We start from the raw sequence: 26601 nt of genomic DNA on the forward strand, positions 1-26601 counted from the left end.
TGTAACATTTCGTCAGATTTGTGGTTTGAGAATATTGTGAGCAAGTGATCTCCCTCCTGAGTCCCCTTTCTCCCTCTCACTCTCACTCTGTGCTAGTTTTCTTTCTGCTTTTACTCCCTCTGTCTCCCCAGTCTACAGCCCCTGCTCACATAGTAACTCCTCCCCCCCTGCTACCTATTGTCTCTCCATACAGTATTAGGCTATGAGGGGATGCCATACTCGTTCCAGGGAGGAAGGCAAGACAGGGACGCGAAGGAGGTAAGAGTGAGATTTATGCCATAAGAATGCTTCCGGTCCTAAATGCATATGTCACTGTTACTCTCAGAGCTGTGGAGTGAGCTGCTCACAATAGATGTTTGCCTTTTATAAAGACTGACACAGGATGAGAAAGCAACTTCAGTGATGCTCTGAAGCTCTCGTGTGTTGTGCGCAGTGCTTCAGTGGGTTTTAAGCTTGTCTGGTCTTTCCAGTGGAAGGTGTGTGTTTAGTTTGTGTGAAGCGAAACCTTCAAAGGATCAGAAGTCGGCAATTGTTTCCCCTCTTACGTGTCTTTGTATTGCACAGCTGCTTTCTAGATGTCAAATTGTGTTTAGTTTCTATGAAAAAAACAACAACAGCAGCACACAGCTCATACTCTTCTGTCAAAAGAGAGGGTGAATTGAAAAAGAAAACGTGGACAAAATATAAAACCATGAAAAACATCTGGCTGCCGGTGATTGCCTGAAATGGTTCCCAGCAGAGAGGGACCATGAACGATGTTTGGGGATTAAAGCTTATCCTCCCTGTGGCTGAGATTCACCTTCTTGTCTGGACAGAGTCTGACATGGGGGGCTTGACTAATTTATGCTGAGACATGCATGAGCACAGGCTCACTAGCAGTGGTCTTTTTTTCTTTTTCTTTTTTCTACAAACCTGGAAAAGGCTAATTGAGTTAACACTTTGCCTTGATTCCTATTTAATATTCTCTATGCGAATGTCCCGCAAAAGCAACAGAATATTGATCTAACAGTTTTTCTTTTACTTTTGCTGCCAAAGTCTCTGAGTCACCACTTATATCATCACCATGTTTTAATCTCTGTAGATTAAAGTTAGGATGTCTTGAAATCTAAGGGAATGGACATGTTTGTACTCCCTTGGATTGCTTGAAACAGGTGCATACCAAGATGGCTGGAAGTGGTTTTCTCCCGACTGGACAGTTGCAGCCACAGGAAGCTTTGTGTGCTTGTTCAGTGCAAAAAAAAAAAAAGAAAAAAGGAGAGGCCGTCTCAATGGGGCTTTTGTTGTTGGGGTTGGAGATGGCAAAGGCACAAGAAACACTGACTGACAAATACCTGGCCCCTCTTTGCCTCAAATACCTCAGCTTTGCACTTGATACAATGTCAACAAATGCCCCCTCTGTCCTCTGTAGTAGCCCATTTCCTCTGTCCATGAGTTTTTACTTTTTTACCCCCCCCACCCATGTTTTGATAAACGCTACTCTTTTCTGAGCAGACATCTGGGCGAGTACATTTTGGCCTGCATAGCTCAGAGTGTTGAGTCGCTACACTGATGGATGAAAATGATCCAAAGCACCTCCAACACTCTAAACTGTTTGGTTTGAGTTTAATAATAAATAAATTCCAGTTACGGCTGATTTATATGACTTTTTTAACTCACTGGCATAATCGCTTTGATGTAAGAGGACAGCAAAGGATGACTGCGTACAGGAAGTTTATGTTGGCAAAAAAAAAAAAAGGTTTGGCTGTTAAGTCTTCGTGGTTGAATTAAAATGCTGAGGTAACACTCTCTCTCCTCTGTGCTTGAAGAAGTCAAGCAGGGGGGGCTTTGCTACAGAATATAGAACGAGTTTACGTAATCTGTTTTGAACTCAGAATCCTTTTGATTAACATTGTACCTTTTCCCCGCAGACGCAAATTCAAAACTGCATTTTTAATCAAAGAGCACCGTACAGACCTACAAGGGGATTGAAAAGCTTGCAGAAAGCAGCTGATAGATTCAAGCGTCAATATAGGGGTCAATCTATTATAGATTGTATGGCGGGAAATGCAAATTCTACTGTCTGAAAACTCACAAGACAGTTTCACTCTGCTCCCCTGGGCCTCACATCAATACTTGCAGTTTATTTGGTTAATTATTCATGCAGATTTGAGTTTTACTGTCGACAACACGCCCCTGCTTTTTCCCTTGTTTGTTTGTTTTCTAAACCCTTGGCTCCATAAGCGCGATTTCTGCAGAAACCACATGTGAGTTACTGGTATTTAGTCATTGTCCTTGGAAACAAACCACAACTGTGTCTTATGGCTTTCTATTCCTATGTGAGTTCTTTCTAACATGTCACGTAGGGTTCAAAGCCATTGGATGCACAGTGGGCTGTCAGCAGAGGGACTGTGTTAGACTTTTGATTTTCTCTTTCTTCATATTTACCTCTAAAAGTACTGGGAATTTTGTCCATCAGTATTATCTGCAGCCCAGAGTTCTGAAAATCCATTTTTAAAGTTTCCTTTGAAGCGTGCTCTCTTCATTTTGACCTATCATTTTTATTTTCTTACAGCACTTGTTCAGAGTATTTTGTATGCAAGTTTAACTTAATGCTTCCTTGCATCGCAGACGTGTGACACATACACACACATTATGATCGGCTGCTAAAATGAGTCATTTTCATAAAGACTAGAACAATGCACATGGTCAGTAATTGAAACGGTTGCTTTCCTGCTGCTTTCACAACATTACAACTTTCCTGTACAGCTTAGCGCTTTCATTTCTCCCAGGGCATTTACAGCTGTGTGCATTCATTAAAGGACTGTGGTATGATTCATTTAAGGCTTTCCCGCTGTTATAAAGGCACTGATACGTATGGAATGTAAAATAAATAGTGGGTGTGAGATTACTAGTGGTTACATCCTGTATGAGAGAGACGAGATAGAAACATGACGGCCTGTTTTTCCAGTTGCCTTTACCTGACCCGGCAACATTTCAGTGGTTACATTGTATGAGAAGTGCAATTGTGCAATTGTTTTAATTATAATCATTATTATCATCATTAGTATTATTATTACCCTGAGGCTTCTTAATTTCTGCCTGTGAAGACTATTTCACATCCCGGACTTTCCCTCCAAGTCGACACGCAGAGCCGAGCAAAGATTGTGTGCTGACCTGTGGCACGACCAAAACTGCAATCACAATTGACATTTCCTGATTAAAATTCTTTCCCTCTTTGTTCGTCCACCGTCTCCACTGAATGGATTTTTCAAGCATTCAGCCGAGTCTGCACCCAACTAGGTGTCTCCAAATAATATTGGTTCCCATCACAGCTAAACTGCATTCTCATTTAGAGAGGATTGTATTTTGTTTACACATATGCATGTTCATATACATGTGATATTGTTTTAACTGCTTCTTTTGGCATTTTGAGGTCATGAGGGTGATTCTATCCATTTCGTAAACTTAAACGAGAAGGCTTTTGATATGGAACATTTTATGTGAACCATACATTTCTACGTTCACATCATTAGGGTTTGAGCACAAGGTGCATAGAACCCTATTGAAACTGTAAGAGTTCTTCTTCTTATTATTATTCCTCCAAATGAATTATGTTATTGAGGCCTTTCCCATACCCCAAAAATTACGTATATTAGTGGTTCGGGGAATGCAACGCAATCCTGGTCCAATCAGGACCAAACTTGCTAGGGTTGATGATAGTCCGGCCCCGAAGACGTCTATATAAAAATATTTAATTTCCAAACAGCGCCCCCTCGTGACAGCGACAATATGATGTTTGGTATTTGAACGCACTTCTCCAAGAGCTTTTGGGCAATCACCTTCAAACTTGGCGAGGTCACCTGCCACCTCCTGGTGGTGGCAGAATATACTAAAAAAGAAACAAAAAACTGTTACTGTTTCCAATCTGAAATAAACTTGCTAGGATTGATGATAGTCCAGCCCTGAAGACGTCTACATGAAAATATTCAATTTCAAAAACAGCGCCCCTGGTGACAGAATTACATTTATAGTTTTTCATGCTGCTCTAAAAGGGATCATTGTATCCAACTAAAACTTGGTATGCGAGACCCCAGACGCGTCCTTAACATGTCTGTAAAAGATGACCTCCCTACAGGAAGTGGAACGCTCAAGACAGGAAGTAAAGCCTTACATTGTCCCATATGCATGAAATTTGATATGCGAGTCAAGGGAACTTCCCTGAACACGTTTACGGACACGCCTTTCACCCAACAAGAAGTCGCCCGCTTAAAATAATTAGCACTGAAAATAACTAGTACCGCAAGCGGTGAATGAACGGGAGATGAGCTAGAGGCGTGCATGGCGACGTGGGCCCAGAAGTTTAGAAGCGCTTGCGGTACTAGTTTTTAAATTTCTATGTTCCATATAACACAAATCATTAAACCCAATTCACCAATTTGTGGACAAAACAAGACATTTGAGAACATCATTTCCAGGTTTGGGAAACAATGATCAACATTTTTCAACATTTTCTGGTCCAAGGAATCGAAAAAAATAATTGACTGGTGATTGATTAGAAAATGTCAGTCATCTCTTCTTCCTGTCGAATTCAAGATGCACTGGATGCTGAGACTGGAAGAATAGTCTCCCCGCCCCTCTCTCCATCTTGGGTCACCAGTGTTTGCCGCTTGCAACAAGCCACTGACTTCTTTGTCTACAGCTCAGTTGTTCCAAGTCTGATCTTTACTTTGGTAAACATCTTGTACATCTGTGCCTCACGCTTTGGTGTTTTATTTAACTGCTGAATATTTTCCTGCACTAATGTGTGGAGCGTTATCTGGCTGTGATTCATCACATCACCTACCTGAGGCTGAGACAGTCAGAAATATTAGCATTGCATGTGTGGTTGCTCATATTGCTGCTGGTGTTAATGGTACTGCAACACTGTTCAAATAATTATTTGAATAGCACCTTTCAAAACCACTCTACAAAGTGCTTTCCATAGTAGAAAAATAAAAACTTAGTAAAAATATATCTGTAGTTAAAAGAAGGCATTTTAAAGCAAATTAGTCTAATGTTCAGTGGCATTTTTATACATTAGCCATATTTATTGTTAGTGGCTAGAAGTAAGGAAGTTGTGAGATGGAGGCAAGAAGCAGCATCACCATCCACTGTAGCATTCCCTGCTTTAGAGTCCAATTTATTATTTTCCCTTTAAAACCTTGTACAAATCCATAAAGGGTTTGAGTTCTGGTTAAGATTAACCGAACACTTGGAGCAGTGTCAAAAAGGTGCCAAGTCTACAGTAACAGATCAGTGCAATTCGTTTTAAAAGAATTCCACATCTTTAAGTTCAAAGCACTAACACTAAATTACACTCATCACAGAACCACTGAAAAAATACAAGTCACCCATAAAGTTAAGAACAAAAGTTTTACTTGATATAAAGAAGGCAATAAATACAAGTGTTCAATGTCTAATATTACAGGCTGAAAGTAGCAGTGTCTGTATTTTAGTGTGGTGATGCATCACATGTACAGTGTTTTGTCGTGTGTGGTTGTGGGTCAGTGGGGACGGGGGGACGGGGGGGTTAAAGTCCATTTTAAAAAAAATTAAGAAAATCTTGGCGACCATGTCCTGTTGGGCAGAGTGACGTCGCAGCCATTGAGGCATGTGTACAGTTTGGCAAGGTCCAACATCTAACAAAAAATAAAATAAATAAGAGTCAGCACACTTTAGTAGTACTTAAGTAAATATGGATTAAACATATTGAGTACCATCTGAAAAAACATACCTGAAGACATCCCGCAGAAAAGAGGCAGAAAAGTTTGGTTCCTCTTGGGCGAAGTCCTCGTCGTAAAAGGGTCGGTTCATCTTGGGCTAGGTCATCACCGCAGCCATCCAGGACAGGACTTCACCAGGTTGTGGTGCCCAACATAGAGTCCTCTGATCCAGGAATGTGCTGCAGCCTTCATCTCTTCAACACAAGGAAGAATTTGATAAGTCACAAGAAAAAAAAAAGAAGAAATAAACAAATGACAAATCTTCAGGTAGCTCACCTGGCAGGTGACAGGTCCTCACATCCAGTCAGAGCTCACCGATGGATGCCCTCCCTAACCTATACCTGCCTTTCCTGTCCTACACTGACAGTTACAAGCAATCTTTGCCAGCCATTTGGGATGACGCTAACCCCAATGTCTTGGTTGGCTGCATGAAAAACTGTACATCTCCCAGTTGCCCAGACAAACGTTCCTTCTGATTCTGTAGCCTCGCCACAAAAAGATCCTCTGCTGAAACCCTCGTTTTGCTAAGCATGAAATCAATCCCACTTTCCTGTCCTCAGATCTCATTTTCTCTCCCTGCAGCCTTTCAACAGCCATTGCTGTTGTAACATCTGCAAGAGGCAGCTGTTTCACAATTCAGAGCTTCTCGTGTGTTTAGCAAGACGTGGCACCAGAGTATTGACAAAGCAGACACCTGAAAATGCTTGACCCCAATATGAACAAATGCTTCACCATCTACAAGTGATGTGATGTGATTTACACTACAAACCTGTCCATTCAAATCCTTTGTTTTCGGAGGAAGATAAATGCATATCATGACAGGCTGAGTCACAAAATCAGATGGATCCTTGTCTGATTTTGGAAACTGCACAACCATGGTATGCCACTCAGTCAGGATCCGTGGCCAGATTTCCTCACACACAGAGAAGAAGGGGAAGGACGAAATGCCTTACCATGTTACGAGTCGACTCAATTTACCTTGTTCTCTGCTGTGTGTAGAAGACCCAGCTCGTAAAATCTTGACCGATTAAAAAATTGAGCAATTAAATAACTCAATTATCGATGCTGTTGGGTCATGCAGAGAGCTTGCGATCTTTTGCATGGTTTCCCAAACATTTAGAGGTCAGGTTACTGACCCCAAGAATGTCAAATTCAATGATTTTTTTGTCCTAAACTGATGAACCATTTGGGTAAATTAGATCAAGCATTTAAAAGGTGTTTACATTGTTAGTAGTCTAATGACACTTCTTACCCAACACATGAAGATGCAGTGAATCAGGATACGGCTACCTTTAGCAGATGCAACAGCAGCAGTGGGTGGTGGAAGGCTGCAGGGAGAAAAAAATTAATATGGAGACAAGTTGGAGGAATCATTTAATGCATAGCTCAACAAGACTTAAAGCAGAGAGAAACTTTAGGGCAAGTCTACAAAAATCAGAGGAGGAACTTCGCCAACACATCTAAGAGATAGCAGTTTCTCATGCAACCAACAAATACATTGGGATTAAGCATCTTCCTAATGACTCTACAAGCTGCCTAAATTGTGAAATTTGAAAGAAAGTCATGGGTAATAACGGACTACAGACACTTGTTCGCTGATATAGCTAGTGTATAGTGAGGTGTTAACCCTTTGCGCTATCAAAAATCCCACTCTGGGCAAGCCATAATGTCCTAACATTTCAACCAGCTGCCAGCTTGGCAAATAAGAGGCAAAAGACCACTTGTGTTTACATGTTTACATGATCACTATTAACCAGAAATCTCCGGACACCAAGTCAATCCAAGAAACAAATCAAATAATGAAAAGAAGCCAAATTCTGTCTGATTTCAGCCCACAGAATAAAGGTTTTATTTCAAGTTAGCATTAACATTGAATGCGATTTCAGTTAGCGACTACAAAGGCTGATGGCAGTGCATAAAGTGTAAGACTTAAATGGATATCAAAAATGTGCCGAGAAATGCCAGATTTAAAGTATATCATAACATTATCTATGGGCTGAATAACACCTACAATCTAATGTGACTACACTTGCATATAAATCAAAAGTTTAGCTTCATAATCAAATCAGGAACCAGTTATCTTATCAAAGCAATTACCAGTTGAGAATAAAGGAAGACCTGGTCTAGCTCATCCTAATCAATTACTACATTTTTACAGCACTTTGAAAGAACTTTAGACAAGCTACAGTAAACTGATGCATTTACAACATGATTCATCAGCTTCCACGTTTGTCAAAAGTCCAAGCTGCAAATATGATAACTGAGATTCAACACCAAAAATGCATTTTTAAATTAAAGCCATTTCAAAATAAGGTACCAGAATTTCCTGCAGAAATCAGACACCTCAAGACTAATCAACTTTAAAATCATCCATTTAACTTGAGACTAAAAAAGTGACTAAATCAGACACACAGGACAGACAGACAGAGACCAGACACACAAGACAGAAAGACAGAGATCAGACACACAAGACAGATTGACAGAGACCAGACACACAAGACAGACACAGAGCGAGACAGAAAGACAGAGACAAACAGAAAGACAGAGACACCAGACAGAAAAAGGGCAGACAAGACACAGACCAGACACAAGACAGACGGCGACCAGACACACAAGACAGACAGAAAGACACACAGGACCGACAGACCAGTGAGAGAGAGAGAGACAGACAGAACAGCGACAGAGAGACAGTGACACATGCCATGACGGCAGTCTTGGCATGCATCAGTGTGTAAATAAAGGCCTTTGCACTCTGTAACACAAAACAAAAAAATTAGGTTATTGTAATGCCATTGTGTCAGGCATTGTAAATGTTTAGATGCAAATTAACTTAATAAATTGAGTGGACACGATTTACCCACAAAGATCATGTGGCAAAGGCCTTTAATACTTACCTGAAAGGTAAAAATGTTACCTGTTTTTGAAATAATTTTATTTATATTATTTTATTTCTTGTTGTCTAAGTGGTGTGCATCTTGCCAGTCTTGCAGAATAAATTTTGTTCACCTTTCTGGTGCAATAAAGTCAATTGGAGTGTTAGTCTTGGTCCAAAGGTCAGATAAACGTCAGTCCAAGTCAGTCATCACACGCGCACACACACACACACACAACCAGGAAAACTTAGTAGGAAAAACAGATCAGAAATGATAGACTGGCATAAACACCAAGTACAGTCATGACACAGTGGCCATGAAGAATCAAGATTGAGGTCAGAGCAGGTATAGTAATGGCACAGCGGCCAAGCAAAAAAGAAAAACTGCACATACCATTTGAAATTTGACCTTAACTAAAACGCAATCTAATTAAGATGGACATGCAGTGATGTCGGTGCTCCTCTTGACTGATGCTAGAAGAAAAGTACAGGTTAGTTCACTTACTGTGCATGGACGCGGAAGGCACCCATGTTTGTAAAATTACTATACGCGCAAGGCCAGACGTACAATAACACAAGTAGTCCATGAAGGCACGGGCACAGTGGCCGTCGTGGCCTACTGCATTAAAGGACGTATGGCAATACAAAGGCAATGGCACGGCTGCCATCCAAAGCCAGGTACTGTGTTTGTGGATCACCAGGATCTATTTTAACGTTCTAGGGCTACAGGTAGATTAATGGCCACGATGGAAAAGAGAGGAAAAAAAGGCACGGCGGCCAAGAAGTTTAAGCCTTTTGACAGAGTGTACAAGGCACAACATTAGTTTTATTCCTACCTTCTAGCTTTAACTGCACACCAACATCCATTTAAACCTCATTTAAGATCTGGTCCTCCCACATCACTATATTTTAGTGCTAAAGTAAATAGTTCAAGTTGATTTTTTTTTTCCCTTGTAGAAGTGAGGAAAGGCATGAGGAGGGACAGGACAGATCGACATGGCAGCCGAAAGAGCGATGGCCCGCGGCCTGCGTAACAGTTGGAAAGAAAAAGTGGTTAAGGGCACAGTGGCAAGGCAAGAAAACGCCTCCATAGAGAGGCGTGTTCTTATCTTTGCATGTAAATACTCACTGTGATTTGGTAGTTAGCTGTGGGCAGCCAGACTAGCAAGTCAGTTGCCGACACCTAAGTATGTTCACTTTCAAAAAAAACCAACACACAAGTTTCCTTTTGTTTATTCCCCTACTCTGCAAACCCTACCACACATGGAGGCCAAGACAGTAGCCCCCAGAGAAGAAATAAAAAAATATGGACTCACCCTTTGTAGACAGACCTAAAAAGGAAATGTTAGTGCATTATAACTTATCAAGCATCTAAGCCCTTCAAGACACCATATCTACTTTAATGTGAACTGCTGAACATAATCATATACTCAGACCATCTGAACTATTCAGTCCAGGCATCTCAGTCACACACACAACCCATTCACTTAGAGAGAGAATGTCAAACACTCCATCAGTCACCTCATTGTTTCAAATCACTCACTCAGCAGTTCCACAAAAATATAACCAACAAGGACCAGATTTCAGACCACCCAATAAAGTGGACAGGAACATACAAAACCAACCTGTGGCAAATGCTCCATGTACAACCCTCAGCTATTTCACAGATGGAAAGCAGGAGAAGAGAAAGAACGTGGCCATGTTGGACAATGCAGAGAGATGTAGGCACAGCGGCCAAGAAAGAGTGGGGACACAGCGGCCACCCAGAAGCTAATCATGACACCTACTATTTGACGAGCTTCATGAAGATCAATCTGGGGGGAAAAAAACAAACAAAAGAATGTTTGAGTCCAGTCTCCAGCCTTGACAATGTTCAACTTCATGCCGTTACAGGTGCAAAATAACTAGGTAAGGTGTTCTAGAATGTGTTTGTATGAGGTACAGACATGGTTCACCCAGCCTGAGACATAAAGACTCACTTTCAGGGAAAACATTGCTGCAAGCACAAATTATATTCTAACAGTAAAACAAAGAAATAAACATAATCACAAGTGATTAAGTGAATAAAGTTGATTAAGATTTAAGGAATGCCTTTTAAGTTCAAGTATAGAAATGTCAGTACCTCACACAGCCACACTTTGTGTTAAAAAACACACAAAAAAAACTTAGATTATACATGTGTGATTATATTTATATATTGCCATCAGTTAAATACATTATGAAAATTAGCCATAACATTTTCAATAATGTAGTAAATTATCTCTAAAGGTGTCACTCACCTTTTTTTGACAGCCTCAGGCTTTTGTATATGGCGGGTCCGACCAGGTCTCCGTGAGCAGGAAGCAGGTTGTTCCTTTAAAAAAAAAAGTTTGTATTTTAATGACTACATTAAAAGCTTAGAATTATAAAAGACATGTATAACCCTGAATCTGTTTTTAAACATTTAACATAAAAAAACAAATAAGTCTTTCCAGTAAAAAACTCAATAGTAATGACCATGAGTGGAACAGTGAGTTAACAGAGCACAGCAGCCGGGTTAACAAGAGGAAGTTAATTCTTCAAATGAAAAGACACCATTTCGGCAGGGTAGCGGGATTTTATTTCTCTATTCACAGGAAACAGCATAGACAGATATACGTAGACGCCTCATTGAGCAGGTTGGTGCGTTGCTGCGTTACATCAGCACGTCCGCCATATTGGATGTGGCAGATCTGCCCCGTAAACTAATAAAAGGAAATTTTATTAGGCCTTTCTACAAATTTCCACCTTTCTCAATGTGAATATAAAAATGATTAATCAAAATCAGTTAAATGTAAACGTTCGTGCTCTTTATTCAGAAAACCCTCATGTCACATCTACATTTCAGGATCTGGTTATTATAGGCACAGGTTAAATGTTAAATATTTCAATATTTATCATCACAGTAACAGTGTTACACACATTAGTAGCTGTAAACACTCAGCATTAGAAAAATACATATGTTGGTTTGATGCTTACTTATATCCTTTATAATCATCACTTTAAAAGTTACATAGGTGTGTGAATGGGTGAATAAGAGGCATTAACTTAAAGCACTTTGTAGAAAGGTGCTTTATGAAGTTCAGTGCATTTCCTTTTATTAGTTTACGGGCAGATCTGCCACATCCAATATGGCATCGACGTACGATTCAGCTCTCAGTGCGGCGTCTACGTATATAATGTCTATGGGTAACAGAACCATAGACATATATATAAAGGCCAGATGTCTCGTCCACACTGCTGGCCAATGGAGTCAAACGTCCACACAGGGCGGCCATCATGCCACAGTCAGCTCGCTCACACATAACATGTGTTGTCGTGGTACATGGACTTTTTAAATAACCCTAACTTGCCAAATTTTCTGCCGATTTTCAAACGGTTCGGTTTGTTATAAACGTCAGAGATGTAGTTATGACACAAATTTAGCAAGTTATGGTTATTTAAAAAGTCCATGTACCACGACAACACCCCGCCAACGTTTGACACCCCACCATAAGACATACATCTATCCATCTGGTCCCCCACCACAACAAGAGGACGTGGAACTAACAATACATTACACTAAGAAAACAAAAGACTAAAAGTGATAATAAAACATTATAGACTAAATAACATAATTAATAAAATTAACAATACAACACATAGTATAACAATAACATCTTACATAATAATACAATAATGTTAATGGTGACCACATAAATTCCATACTTAAAATAATAAACACATAATAAACTACACGGTAACACAAGTTTTTAGTCTTGTTTTGTCTATTTTGATAATGGATTGGTTTAAGTGTTTGAGTTTCAGATTTATTTTATTTTGTTAAATGTGAATATTTCCTCATTTCTTTGCTCTGTTTAAGCAATCACTAAATCCAATTTATTTAAGAATATAACTGAATTTGGAAACAGTTTACAACATTTAACATTTTAAGGACCAAACATGAAAATAAATCACAGGTTAATGAAAATAGGAATTAGTTGCAGCCCCATTTAAACCAATAATTTAACTGCTGTAACGAGACAAAACAGGCACAGCTTAAATATTGAGGTAAGGGTAATTTTGAGCTAAGTTTGAGCTCATTATTCAGCAAACAGAGTCACCATTAATATAACTTGACAAAAGTTACTCACCATTCCGAACGGGCCACCAATCTGGACCAGGTCGAACACGCCATCTTGGAGCGCCTTGCTGCGTTTTCATACAGGATCTGATGCACGCGGCCACCTTTTCGGCGTCTGACGTCACGCCGCGGCAGTTTCCTCTTCTTTTTCTATTTTTTTGTTTAAGGTTCCCTCGTTCTTTTTTGAGGTTTTAGGGCGGTTGGTGCATTACCGCCACAAGTTCCCTCCTGCTTAACTACTGAACAGTTTCATAGTTAAGCAGCCACACTTTTTTCACGTCTGTTTTTTTTTTTCGTTTCAAGGCTCCTGCAGCTTCTCTTCAAAGTGACATCACGGAAATGTTGGCTGGGGTAAGATTAAATAAGAAGAGGAGGAGGAGGAGGAGGAAGCAATCAGCGGTCATCAGCTGATTGAAAGCACCTGCGTGAAGATGAACAGGTGCGTTGTGTGTCATCAATCATTATCAGTCTCCGCTTTATGCTTCGTCTTCTTCTTTTCTGAGATTTTATGGCGGTTGGCAAACAACGATTTGGTGCAATACCGCCACCATCTGGTGTGGAGTGTGGATCGAAATGTTGATCGAACTGAACTATTATTTAAAAGTAAAAATAATAAAATACATAGTAATTATACACAACAACCTATATATGCATACATATACATACACCTATTCACACACACACACACACACACACACCTCGTATATCCTCCCAATCAACTTTGTGGTTTTAAGAAACAGAAGTAATATCTTGTAACACTCACTCCGGTTCTTCCGAAATACATCTACCAACTCCAATTGCTCATCAATGTGTCTCAACTTTTTAATCATTACTTCTCTCTCCCTTTGGTATTTCTGACATTGTGTTATAACATGATGAATGGATTCCTCCTGCCCACAGTGATCACATCTGTCTGTATTGTGTTTATTGATGAGAAATAAGGTGTTGTTCAATCCTGTATGGCCATTGTTGCATAGCCTTTTCTAGCTGGAAACACAAGTTTATAAACAGCACAATCCCCTGCACCAAAGTCCAGACATAAAATCTGTGTTTTTTTGAACTGGTCTACTTTCTGCCTCTTTGGCTAGTTTGTATTTCTTAGACAAATTTGACCACAAACACAAGTTGACATTGATCTTCCTTATGGCGGCGGCAGTGGATAAACAACTACTAATTTTCTCTACAAACTTTGGAGTGGGAGAGTATGGGATAAATAAACTTAAATTTGGAACCAGGTGTGTGTCCGTCTCCCAGGTGGATGCACAGAAACATGTACGCACATGGCAAATTCAGTGTTGCTCATACTGTATGTCAATACTTCACACACACACACGCACACAAAATCCTGAACTGTTTGTTTTAAAATGTTTCTAATGACCATGAAAGGGCAGCACAATAGTATTTCACAGCAGTGATGAGTGGTGATGTATAGAATGTGGTTTAACAGGGAGTTTTCTAACCTGCCTGCTCTAAATAATTGACCGGCCGATAAAGAACAACACTGAATCAATACAAGAGGGCGTCCCTTCACACTTCAGTGGTAAAAAAAAGGGAAGTAATAAAACAGTACACAGTCACACAGCTGATCGGTGGCACGGTTTGTGTTCAAGACGACACAAATAAACAACACAGCAGATAATTAAGTCTGTTCAACTCTGTTCATCTCAAATATCTCTGCAGTGCAACGTAAACACCTGCTGTCTTGTCATTTCATATTTGCATTTGCAGAACTGCGAGATCGCTAATTACGGCGATGCTACATGACTAGTGGGCAGGTTTATTATAATTGGTGGCATCTGTTTGCCTCGCTGTCTGTCTGATGATTTGTCTGTTAGTCATATGGTCTCGGTTGTGTTTGACAGTCTGTCTGTCTCCCTCTGTCTCACAGTATATTTGTCTTTCTGTGGTAACGTGGACAGTTTTAATCCAATTAGGTAGAATCTTGGCAAGTTTGTTGAGCGTAGGGAACGGAAATTTGCATAATCGATTTTTCTTTTGTCAAATCAAGGTCACAGATCAAAGATATAGCCTAATGGCAACACACCGGAAGCACATACACATATACAGTACATAAAGTATTCCACATAAGAGATTGTTTTTAAGAAAGATTCACACATGTACCAAATAATTAATATATAAAATAAATTATTATGGTCTAATTTTACACTGGAGTTATTATTAATAGTCAACCTAAATAATTTTAGAGATAAGTAACGATGTAGGATGAAAAGCTTCTGCCACATCAGCATGTGAGGGAGGTTTGGGTTGTTGAGTCTTACAGTCATAAACCTGGGGTCCAATAGTCATGTTTTCTGAGGACGATCCGTGGTGCAGGTTACCATGACAGGGAAATGTGTTTAATTATCTTTTCCCCAGAGACACTCATCCAGGTAATTTATTGGTAACAGATGTTTTCTGGAGTATTGTGGCCGGGAGAAATTCCCCAGTGGCACATTTGGTACTTTTGTTCTTAATGGACAGTTACCTGAACAAGTGTTTCCTTTTTCCTTCTTCTTTTTATATCAGTTTACTGGATCTTGCACATTTCCTGCACACGCTGCACCACCTAAGTGGACTCATTGCTCCAGGGAAATGCAGCAGCAGACGGAAGCAGGGATGCCGGCAAATCCAGCAACCAAGGCCTGGGTCAAACCTGGATGTCAAAGGTATACAGTGTTTGGTACAGGCTTGTGTGGGTGATTTAGCTTTTTAAACCAGTTTTAACTCACACTGTTGGCCAATAGGAAGCAGCAATAATGAGCAAGCAGTGGCTCTTTTACATAATATGAGATATAAAAAAGTATGGCAATAAGATGTAAACAATTTAGAACATCCATCTGCTACCACTTGGTCCTCCAAATGAAGGTCCCAGCTCACATAGGCCCAAAGGTGGGGTACACAAATATGCGTGTGTTTGGACAAACACAAGGGGGGAACATGCAAACTCCATGCAGAAAGACCCTTGTTCTGACCAGGTCACAAATCCGGATCTTATTCCAGAAAAGGCAAGCGTGCTAGCCACCACAAAAAAGCGTGTGGCCCACAATGTAGAACATTACACAATCATTTTTCTTCTGGTCTGTGTTAAGATGTTATTAAAATATTTCTGTGTATAATTCAGAACATTACACATGGAAATATTGAATAACATCTTCACTCGGTCCCATTAAGTGACTTTTGAAATGTGTTACTAACCACCCTGCCAAGTTTGAGCGATTAAAAGGTTGCCACATGTTACATATATTTATATAACAACAACAACAATAATAATCATCCTTGTTTTTTTTTTTAAAACGTACCCAGTTTTTTTATTACTGAATTTCGCCCTAGAATAATAAAGAAATACTGTGTTAAAGCTCCACCATTGCCTTGTGAGTTTAATGACTGGAGCCATGGTGTGAAGCTCGTGGCTGTCAATCAAGACATTGGTTGCAGCTGTTCTCAGTTCAGTCTGTGTTATTCTCAGACCTCAGGCAGAGCAGCTTCTCTGAGGAGCTCATACACGCAGGTTTTGTGCTCTTTTTATTCTCTTGAGTGCTCTGGGTCAACCTATTTTTTTTTTTTTGTAATTTCGCCTTGTCCCTGTCCCTGTGACATGCCGATGTTTGTTGAGGACCCCGCTAATTTCTCCAAATCGAGACTGAAATCGGACTTAGTTGCCCACAATGTGAAGCTGCCACCTGCTAAGAGCAAAAAGGAGGTTTATGTGGAGTTGCACATGCAACACATAGATCAGAAAAAAACTGTGGAGTTTTCAAGCGACGAGGAAGTGGAGGAGGATGAGGAGGATGACATGGAAGGTGAAGATGTGAGTTGATGTTTTTGTTTTGATCTGTAAAAGTCGTTGTTTTTCATGCACAAGTCTGTTTTTTTAATCAAGCTTAAAACAAAATGAAACTCTGTGATCATTTTAGTGCACCAATGCCCCAAAATAAATGTCCAATATTCTAATCATAAAAGTAAAGCAAATACAAAATCACAACATTCGAATCGGCTGAAATACTTGCAACTCATAATAATACTGTGTTATTGTGGATCTTTACTTGTAGAAGCGTTTGTTTTTAAAAGTATAATAATGGCTTTATGTAATATTAAGATAAGATAAGATAATCCTTTACTTGTGCCCCATGGGGAGATTTGCAGTGTTACAGCAGCCAACAATCACAACTAGTTTGAAATGATGTTAGTCTGTGCTGTGGATTGTAGAAGTGAGAAATCTGGGTCAGTACACTCCGGTTGCTTGAGCACACTTGAGGTCCTTGACCTCAAAAACCACCAGCTGTATAGTTGGTATAGATTTACACGAGACATTAGAGAAGCTGGTGGCTGCTGTTACATTTGTGTGCATATGGTTGCAGCACCTGTTGCACTCATTAATGTGTGCACTGTGCAATGACCGCGTGCTGTCCTTAAAAGTTTGAAAGTTGTTGCTGTCGTTTTTCATGGCAGCTAAAAACAATGATTTGCTGCTTCATTTGGTTTTTCAGTAATTGTACATTGAATATCTATGGGTTGTTGTTCAGGCAAAACAGATCATTGTTAGATGAATCAATTCAAATTAATTATTACTTGCATCTGTACTGATGTGTTTTGGTGTTTGGATATATCTATATGTATATACAGTCTATATAAAGTACCTAAAATAGATACTTGAGTAAAAGTACAAGTATCTTATACCAGAAAATGGCTTTGGTAGAAGTTGAAGTCACTTTAGTATAATATTACTTAAGTAAAAGTCTTACAGTATATGACATTGACTGTACTTAAGTATCAAAAGTCATTTTCTGATATAAAATGTACTTAAGTTTTAGAAGTAAATATAAAAAAGTGAGCAGTTAAGTGGCTCAGTGGTAGGGCAAGTTGTCTTTCAACTGGAAGGTTGAATTCCTGGCTCTGCTAGTCTATATGTGTCCTTGAGCAAGACACTTAACTCCATGTTGCAGCGTGTGAATGGTCTATATCCCATATCTGGTGTATTGAGCAGCATTCATCAAATTTGAACATTTTATGTTTTTGGGGACAAGGGCGAGAATCCAGGAGATGCAGAGATGCCCGACCCAAGTGCTTTGACTGATGATGACCTTAAGGCTGCTCTTCTCAAACACGGGGTTAAAGCTGGGCCCATAGTTGGTGAGGTTACACTTTGTCCACTTTGTCAATCGGCTTGACCGTGTCCTTAAACAACAACAATAAACAAAGTAACCCTTAATATTCTTTGCTTATGCCAGCCTCCACCAGGTTCTTGTATGAGAAGAAGCTCAGAAAACTGCTTCAGTCCGATGGTCATCATGGCCAACTTAATGGAGCAAAGAATGGTATGATGTACTCTGACAGTGAAGAAGAAGAAGAAGAAGAAAATGGGGAAGACAATGATGCAGAGTCAAGTATGAACTGAGACATCTGGTCTGCAATTTCTACATTTGTGGTTGACCACACAATCATTTACTTACTGTATTATGTTTGTCCCTTTTTAAATTCACAGGTGCTGAAGAAGAAAATAAAGAAACGGTTGAAGAGTCAGACCAGGCTGACGAAGAGAGCAGCCAGGTGAGAAACCAGTCCATCAAGTCTGCCATGAATCTGTCAGTGAAAAGTAAGATTGTGAGTCCAGAGTTTCCACATGTCCCTGGAGAAAAGACGGAACATTGATAGGTTCATAGTGCATATATATTGATCATTTTCTAACTCTTTATTGGTTTTTGTTGTTCTTACAAGTCCCACACTGTACCTTCTAACAATTATTTTTTTTAACCTTTCACAGGTAAAGTTGTGTACTCAGAATGGTGGTTTTACTTACCCACAGTGCTTTTTACCCCAAATGAGACGGGTAAATACCACATTCTGTATATTCAGGTATATTCAAGTTCTGTGAACAATGAGTTTTTCTTATTTTTTGAATGGGCATTTTTGTTCTTTTCTAGCATATTCCTACTTCTAAACCCAGTCCCGTGCGGAATTCAGGGAATGTGTTAAAATCATCAGAGCGGAGTCGGCCTCCCTGCTCTCAGAATCTTGTAGGAATTAGCAGAGCTTCTTCTATAGATCAGCGCTCAGGATTAGGATCAGGGGTATGCTGTACAATTGTATGGGTTTTACATTTTTTACTTTGCATGTGATTGTGCTTCCTTCTCAAGTCACTTTATTTTTCTTTATTGTCCAATTTTTATGTACAGTCTATTTCTCACATAGCTTGGGTGACAGATACAAGTTTGTGTTCCTGTCACCATGAAAATAATGCTAATCCCTGCAGGTTCAAGCTGGATCACAATCCGTTGCAGCCAATGTTTACTCATCATCATCATCATCGTCGTCATCATCATCTCAGACATTCAGCATAACTGAAATGCTCAAAGAGGTCGGAAAGTTCTTAAATAGTTCACCCTTTAATTTTATGATTTTGGGGCGTGAGTAACCCGTGATGTGCGTTCTCTCCCTGAACCACAGATGGAGGGTCGGAGGTCACTCTCTACAAGTGCAAACAGTGAAAGAGCATTCAATGGGGGCAATGTGCAGCATCATTGGTCACAGTCCAACAGGGTTAGCGGTGCCCATGTTTTTTAGTCGCACTTAAGGGGCTATAAGTGAAGGAAAGGTTCACTGGAGGTGTGAGCAGATGCAGACTACAGTAATCCAGTGTATTGCAATCTGTTGCATCTGTTTCCTTAGCTGGACATGCCATCTGTGGTCAACCGCACCATGAAGAACCAGAGCCTGTACTACACTCCCAAAGCTTTCCCTCAGGAACGGGAAATGCAGGCACAGACATTTTTCTTACAGACTTTTATTCTTCTGTTTTATTCTATGTACCTTTTTGTTTTTGCCTCCAAGAACACTGTCTTTGCTGCAACTCGTCTCATGTATCTGTTTCACCATATAAGCACCTAAACTAAAAACAATCCACATAATAACCAGAGGCCAAAAACATCTTGAGGAAAAAATTGTTTTGCTGCTGAGTGAAAGTTAAAGAAACCAGCTAATAGTAATTAGTTTATGGACAATATCTGTATTTATGGATAGTGTTTTATATATATTAAGGGCCTAGCAAAATATTGATTCACTACATTATCACATTATTTTGTGATGTGATACTGTTTTGACTCTTTGAGGCAAAGGGGCTGCTAGTTAGACAAATAAAAGCTTATATTGTTTATTCATATTACAGTGTTAGTTGATAAAAAAAATCTTTATACCCATACGCTACCTGTCACCCTACGTCTTCATTTCTACCTGACTGGCTGGGCCTGTGAGTCACTTCTTTCGGGGATAATTTTCTGTTTCCATTGGCGGACTTCTAATTGTGTAATCATGTGATAAGGCTAACTTTGTCTATCTTCCTCAGGAGCCTGTGAAAGACGATTTCAAGCACCTGTTCCCTGCTGAGATCACACCTTCTGGAATCTAGTAAGTGCTCTGCTCATCTTTGTAGGTTTTCTGAGTAGTTGTTGTTGATGAATGAGACATAAATTGCAGTGTAAATAAATGTACAGGGATTTTTGGGGCTGGGGGAGGAAAACCTGAGCAGTACCACCATAGACATGTATATAAAAATGAATATTTACTTCCACTTACTAAACACAAATATGAAGTGTGAAGCCTCATGATTGGTGTCAATCACACTGGTGTCCACTCATATGTGTCACGCTTTAAAGGAATACTTCACAGATTTGCATTTAGCGTTGTATTACCAGAATAGGGGTAGTATTTTTGAAAAATTGTGCTTCCCAACCTCAGTTTCCCCTGAGTTGAGAACTATCTTCATTCTTTTCTTTGTTATGTGCCCACCAGTGACACTTGTCCTGTTAGCGTAACTGTTAGCAAAGATGGCGGACACTGTTTACATTCTGGGAATCCCGTCCCTTCCCCTATGAGTGGGACTAAAAAGTGCAGAATTAGTGTTGCAGTTTCAAGCCTCGTACCTAGACTGGACGTAACAAAAGAAAGAATGAAGATATTAGTAAAAATACTACCCCTATTCTAGTAATACAAAGCTAAATGTAAATCTGTGAAGTATTCCTTTAAGTGGGAGCATAATTTACAAAATTTAAATCATGGTCTATCGAATGAATTATAGATCAAGTGAGAAGCAAAGGCTCATTGTCCAGTAAACCTGAAGATTGTTTGTTTATATATACTGGCTAGGAGTAGCACATACAGATTAATACTCGTACATACAGTATATCCAACATTATTTCAGTGCCACTCGTCGGAGACCCATCAAGGGTGCAGCGGGGAGACCCATCCAATACATGTACCCAGACACTCCCGTCAGTCCCATGACGCTGCAGAGACGAGACGTGGAGCGCCGCCTCGTGCCCGTCCACATACAGATTCTGGTCTTTGTCACCGTTACATGCCTGCTTTACCTCATTTATGTTTGTGTTGAGGACAACACATTTAGTCCAATTGTGTCCTTGCTAGACAATCTAAACCCGGGGTCCAATAGTGGGGAAGCGCTGTTGCATAAGACTGAGGCGCAGGACACACCAGCACTTTCTGAATGGGAATAACTGTGTGTATTATTTTAACTGTTTTCGTCTATTCTATTGACACGTTAGGTTTTCAGGCAGTTTTACATTCATGTTTCTATGGCTTTAAAATCTGATTTTTGCCTGATTGTGAATTGTCAGGGTCTTAGTGTCACAGTTTGTCCTTGACGGGTGTCATTGTAATTTTTTTTAATGTTTAAATCATATTTCAATAAAGTTTGCCTCATACTTTGTTGTGTATCTGGTGTTTATTAATTGAAAAAGAAGAACATTTATTATTTTTCCACGTTTGTTGTAACTATGAAATCCATTTAGTTTAAAGCAACATCTACTTGAATGTCTTTTTATATTATTAAGTAATTGTTTATCTTACCTGGCTGACAGCTACTATTTTATAAATTGCTTTGAAATATGTGTTATTTGTAATTAATAGCTGTTTAGTACAACTACTGTATTATAGTAGTCGATGTACACTTGCACACACTTGACATATTTTTTAATCTAAACAGTGCAGTGCCGTCAGTGTCTTATTTTATTTAATTGTTTTAAAACTGCACAACACTGTTGCACCTTATATCTCTAGAACAATTTAGAAATAAACATAACAATAAAAACAAAAAATCTGTCTTCACTCTAATATACATAAAGCTATGTCCATATAGAGATAATTACCAGTTTAAAGTGGATTGCTATAAAATATTATAGACCGCAGTCTGTGCATTCTGCTGTCAGGCCACTAGGTGGAACTTGCTGAGGTTGTAACGGTCGGTCAGCAGCTGTGAGGTGATCGAGTTCCGCTGTCACATGTAGGTCACAGGCGTAGCTCCACAATGGTTGACTCAGGGACCAAGTTAAAGATACGCAGGCTGCTGAAGACGATTATTTGCCTATTCTCCCTTACATTCGTCGTATTATTCACTGTTGCATTTGTCAGGACGTTGACGCTGGACGTAGACGTCGGACTTCAACATGCACAGTGGGAGAAAACGAAGAACATATCGCTCGACATAGGGCGCGAGCAGAGAGAAGAGCTTCTGGACAATTTTAAAGGTGATGTTTGAGGTTATTACTCAGCTGCTTCATGTGTGTCAACATTGGTGTCAGTGAGGAGAAGCCACCGTCTAACTCCCTCACTCCGTGTGTGTGTACGACCCTTGTATCCATTCAGAGAGTATCCGGATCCCCACCGTGTCTTTCGCCGAGAGTAACTACAACACCACCGCGCTACTGGAGTTCAACAGGTTCCTCCGTAAAGGTAAAGCTATTACTCACACGCAATTCTGTAATGTAAAGTACAAATATTTCGTTAATGTACTAAAGTAAAAAAACAATCACGTGTCTGTACTTGTACTTTGTTATTTATATTTCTAGCGAGTCTTACTTTTACTCCACTACATTTTCTCTAACTATCTTTGTTACTCGTTACTACCAAATAAAATCAGAAGAAGAAGAGCTGCTAATGGCCTGTATTTATATAGAGCTTTTCTAGTCTAGTTTTGCCATTCACCCATTCACACGCTGCAACATGGGGTTAAGTGTCTTGCTCAAGGACACATATAGACTAGCAGAGCCAGGAAATTCAACCCACAACCTTCCAGTTGAGTCACTGAGCACTGGCTCAATTCTTACTCCTCACTTTTTTAATACTTTTACTTCTAAAACTGAAGTACAATTTAAGTCAGAAAACGACTTTTGATACAGTAAATGTCATATACTTTAAGACTTTTACTGAAGTAATCTTATAAAAAAGTGTCTTCAGCTTCTACCAAAGTCATCTGGGAAGATATTTGGACTTTTACTCAAGTATCCCTTTTAGGTACTTTATACAAGACTGTCATTCACACAAAACCACAACCCTATTTAGCCGAGCCTAGATAACTGAAACGAAACAGTTCAACTTCATCTTCAAGTTTGTGTCCTCCTTCCTGCATCAGCCTTCCCTACAGTTTACTCTTCAAGCTTGGTTCATCATGAGGTCGTTGCCAACTACAGCCACCTGTTCTGGGTGGAAGGATCCCAGCCTGACCTGTTGCCATACCTGCTGCTGGCTCACGTCGATGTGGTACCTGCCTCTGAATCAGACGCCTGGGACTTGCCACCGTTTTCTGCCAAGGAGATGGATGGCTTCATCTATGGAAGAGGAACCTTGGATGACAAAAGCTCTCTAATGGTGAGAATTGTATTTTGTGTAATCTTGCACGCATAAGGGTTGGCTGCTGACTCGCCTTTCACAAGCCAAAAAGAATAAATCGTTTGTTTTTTGTTTGTTTAAATGTCTTTTAGGGAATACTTCAGGCGCTGGAATACTTGCTAAGAAAAGGCTATGCTCCACGCAGAGGATTTTACATCGGTCTTGGTCATGATGAAGAAGTATTTTTACAACAAATGTAAACTTAAATAGCATTTGAAAATATTATATTGTAAAGTCTGAGTTCTTCTTTTTTTACATATTTGTTTTCCCAGGTCAGCGGCAAAAATGGAGCATTGAATATAGTGAATGTGATGAAACAGCGCGGCGTGCAGTTGTCATTTGTCCTAGACGAGGGCATGCTTATCACAGAGAACCTGTCAAGTTTTCTTGGAGGATCTACAGCATTGTAAGAAACCTGCTGTGCTCTGATGTTTGTGGCAACTCGGCACAATATCACATTTCGAGCCTAACATTTAATGTGTGTATACTGTATGTCTTTTGTAGCATTGGAATAAGCGAAAAGGGCTCTGCCACTATAAAGCTTAGTGTGTCTACGCCTCCTGGTCACTCCTCAATGCCTCCCAAGGAGACCTGTATTGGGATCTTGGCTGCAGCAGTCAAAAGGTGAGAGGAACGTACAATATACACATATCACATATCCACAAATATCCAAAGTGATCAATATATAAACAATGGCCATTTGTTTGGGTCAGAGTTAGTCAGGTATTTACTGGCTTTTGTCACTTAGTCAGTTTTTCCACTATATAGTACTGCCTCGACACGATTTGGTTGGTTTTCCATTGCTATCGTACCTCCTCGACGTGGGCGGGGTCATCACAGCGCGGCTGCATGAAACTGCTGTGACTTTGTTTTGACTTGTAAAGCAGTTGTTTTCGACCAACTGAATCCTTAGAATCGGTTAATTAAAAAGATTAGTTCAGTACTTCCTCCTTGACCGGAGCACAGACTCCGTCTGACACAGTCACGGAGTACAGTGGCAGGGTTTGTGTTGCCACTCGCAGCCTTTCAGCAGTGCTGTCGCTCAATAGACCAGACTCCTCTGTTAAATGATGAGATTTCATCGCACGTTTTCAGGGTTGTTAAGTCTTTTTAACTGATCTACAGTTCGGCATTGTTTGCTTTGATTCTTGTGCCTCTTTCTGTGACGGCACTCGCATGGAACCTCGCCTGAGCAGGTACTAAAAAAAGTACCAGGTACAATCGCTAATGGAAAAGCAAAATAACTGTGCCGCGGCGAGTCGAGTAGCGCATCTGTGTCCAAAAAGCCAAAGTCTAAAAGTTTGTCATGTGGTTTCTATCAGAATAGAGGACAACCCGATGCCCAGGTTATTCGGTTATGGACCTGAACGTTTGTCCTTTGAGCACATGGCCCACAAGGTAAGGAGATAAACCTACTTGTCCAATTCACTACATTTAGCAATTTCTATATTTCTCTGTTGTCACTCACTCTATGACTTCAGTTCAGTTTTCCGGTGAAGTTCATGATGTCGAATTTGTGGCTGTTCTCTCCACTGATTGGCAGGTAAATACATCATGAAATTGATTGGGCTTGTTGCCACCCGACTTATTCAGTTTTGCGTTTCAGAGTACTGGAAAGGCAGCCGATTTCTAACAGTCTTGTAAGGACAACAACAGCAGTCACCATGTTTAATTCGGGAGTTAAGGTAATTATAAATTGGAACGCTGTATGCAGGAAACTATATGGCAAGCGATTCAGTTGGCCCTAGAGATAACTTTTTCCATCTCATCCCTTTCCCACTTTTTGCAGTTTAACATCATCCCTTCCCTCGCTGAAGCTTTTGTGAATTTGCGAATCCACTCGGCACAGTCGTTAGAAGAGGTAGAGTCAGAACAGTTTTTTTGTGAATTCACGATGATGTCTCCATGAACAGTCAAGAGTTTGATGAAACGTGTGCTGCCATCTCATCCAGGCACTTGATCACATACGTTCCAGAGTGGCAGATGAGCGAGTGAAGATGGAGCTCATTGATGGGTTTGATCCTCTGCCAGTCAGCTCTACTGATGAAAAGTCCTTTGGCTTCCAGATCATTAAGAAAACAGTGTTGGAGGTATTTCCGTCGGTAACGGTTGCTCCAGGTAGAGTTCGGATACATGTCATTGCATAAAAATGTGATCAAATATTTTTTTGTATTTAAGTGCTTCTATTTTTTTAATTTTTTTACGATATAATCTTTCAATATGCAGGTATTTGTGTTGGGAACACTGACAGTCGACACTTTAAGGACTTCACCAAGGATATTTTTCGCTTCATACCTGCCTGGTTAAAGTCAGGTGATTATCTGAGGTAAACTGATCAAGTAACATTATAGTATAACATTGTAAATAGACAGTCTGAAGAGAGGTCTCAGTAAAAACTTCTATTGCGTTTAACAAGGCACTCTTTGTGTGATACCAAAGTTTCATCTATGTTTTCTTAGAAATCCCGGAAAAGAGATTTTACAAACATTTTCTCTTTGTTTCTTAGATTCCATGGCATAAATGAAAGGATTTCTAAAAAGAACTACGAGGAATTTGTCGTTTTTTACTCAAGTCTGATTCAAAACTGTGATATTCAGAAACTCCCTGAGCCTCATGGTTCTGTCCACGAACTCTAAGGAAGTTACACATTCTGTAACAATTGGAATGAATTGCAAACCAAGAAGCCAACGCTTTTGAATAAGTCAGCATCATTTCAGTAACACTCAGTGGGACCGCGAACGGACTCTTGTGGCCTCTAATTTTAAAGGTGACTTGTTTAATCTGGTATGGTTAGATCCTAGGGCTGCATATTTAATTGCAAATGAATCAAAATCACAATACATTTGTTCTCTTCAAATATTTATGATTTTGATATGTTCCAGTTAAGATGCAAAAATGAGAAGTTGTACCAATTCGTTCACTGTCACAATCTGTCAAAAATGATCACAATTTAATTTTATATTGTATAATATTTTGCACCTTTTATTAGATACAGAACAACTTGATCTTGTTGCAATAAAATAACCAAGAGTCAACTTCATGTGGTCACTTTTTTCCCACTTTTTATTTTGCATGCTTGTTTAGTGAAATAACCAGTAAGGAACTTTCCAATGTGCCCACATAGTCCCGACGACCCAAATCTAAATCTTTAGAGACATTGTTATAAAATA

At 39.8% G+C, this 26601-nt stretch overlaps 2 protein-coding genes and 1 long non-coding RNA gene across 8 annotated transcripts; 2 read left to right on the forward strand and 1 right to left on the reverse strand.

Moving 5' to 3' along the window:
• pm20d1.2 (peptidase M20 domain containing 1, tandem duplicate 2) lies at nt 1-26466 on the forward strand. Of its 4 annotated transcripts, XM_044038176.1 has the most exons (16): nt 195-258; nt 13058-13193; nt 15281-15420; nt 22175-22290; nt 22409-22495; nt 23175-23410; nt 23524-23610; nt 23704-23837; nt 23936-24055; nt 24754-24829; nt 24913-24974; nt 25038-25116; nt 25221-25292; nt 25384-25549; nt 25658-25757; nt 25938-26466. In XM_044038176.1, the coding sequence occupies exons 3-16, from the start codon at nt 15347-15349 to the stop codon at nt 26065-26067; spliced, it is 1539 nt and encodes a 512-aa protein (XP_043894111.1). In that variant the 5' UTR covers nt 195-258; nt 13058-13193; nt 15281-15346; the 3' UTR covers nt 26068-26466. The 4 variants fall into 4 exon arrangements, with proteins under 4 accessions (XP_043894113.1, XP_043894109.1, XP_043894111.1 ...); XM_044038178.1 differs by lacking the exon at nt 13058-13193 and having other exon boundaries at nt 1-258; nt 25658-25744; nt 25938-26103; XM_044038174.1 differs by lacking the exon at nt 13058-13193 and having other exon boundaries at nt 4-258.
• On the reverse strand, nt 5629-6039 carry LOC122777156. Its single transcript, XR_006361295.1, has 3 exons — nt 6018-6039; nt 5753-5935; nt 5629-5657 (listed from the first exon to the last, which is right to left on the reverse strand). It is a non-coding gene; the product is annotated as an uncharacterized LOC122777156 (long non-coding RNA).
• lemd1 (LEM domain containing 1) lies at nt 16049-21468 on the forward strand. Of its 3 annotated transcripts, XM_044038179.1 has the most exons (11): nt 16049-16562; nt 17779-17884; nt 17983-18138; nt 18237-18301; nt 18516-18581; nt 18676-18822; nt 19005-19109; nt 19199-19291; nt 19421-19510; nt 20094-20155; nt 20949-21468. In XM_044038179.1, exons 1-11 carry the CDS (start codon nt 16350-16352, stop codon nt 21259-21261), a joined length of 1416 nt encoding a protein of 471 aa, XP_043894114.1. In that variant the 5' UTR covers nt 16049-16349; the 3' UTR covers nt 21262-21468. The 3 variants fall into 3 exon arrangements, with proteins under 3 accessions (XP_043894114.1, XP_043894115.1, XP_043894116.1); XM_044038180.1 differs by lacking the exon at nt 18676-18822; XM_044038181.1 differs by lacking the exons at nt 18516-18581; nt 18676-18822.
• Nucleotides 26467-26601: the final 135 nt, after the last annotated feature.

Source organism: Solea senegalensis, linkage group LG11 (assembly GCF_019176455.1).
Source record: "Solea senegalensis isolate Sse05_10M linkage group LG11, IFAPA_SoseM_1, whole genome shotgun sequence".
NCBI lineage: Eukaryota > Metazoa > Chordata > Actinopteri > Pleuronectiformes > Soleidae > Solea > Solea senegalensis.

Bases quoted from the DNA above. Each gene is read 5' to 3' on its own strand.
- lemd1 (XM_044038179.1), top strand. From the start codon at position 16,350: ATGCCGATGTTTGTTGAGGACCCCGCTAATTTCTCCAAATCGAGACTG. The intron at 17,885-17,982 runs GTGAGGTTACAC...TGCTTATGCCAG, and splicing joins TAAAGCTGGGCCCATAGTTG to CCTCCACCAGGTTCTTGTAT. The intron at 18,139-18,236 runs GTATGAACTGAG...TTAAATTCACAG, and splicing joins AGACAATGATGCAGAGTCAA to GTGCTGAAGAAGAAAATAAA.
- pm20d1.2 (XM_044038174.1), top strand. From the start codon at position 211: ATGCCATACTCGTTCCAGGGAGGAAGGCAAGACAGGGACGCGAAGGAG. The intron at 15,421-22,174 runs GTATACAGTGTT...TGCATTTGTCAG, and splicing joins GTCAAACCTGGATGTCAAAG to GACGTTGACGCTGGACGTAG. The intron at 23,838-23,935 runs GTAAGAAACCTG...TGTCTTTTGTAG, and splicing joins CTTGGAGGATCTACAGCATT to CATTGGAATAAGCGAAAAGG.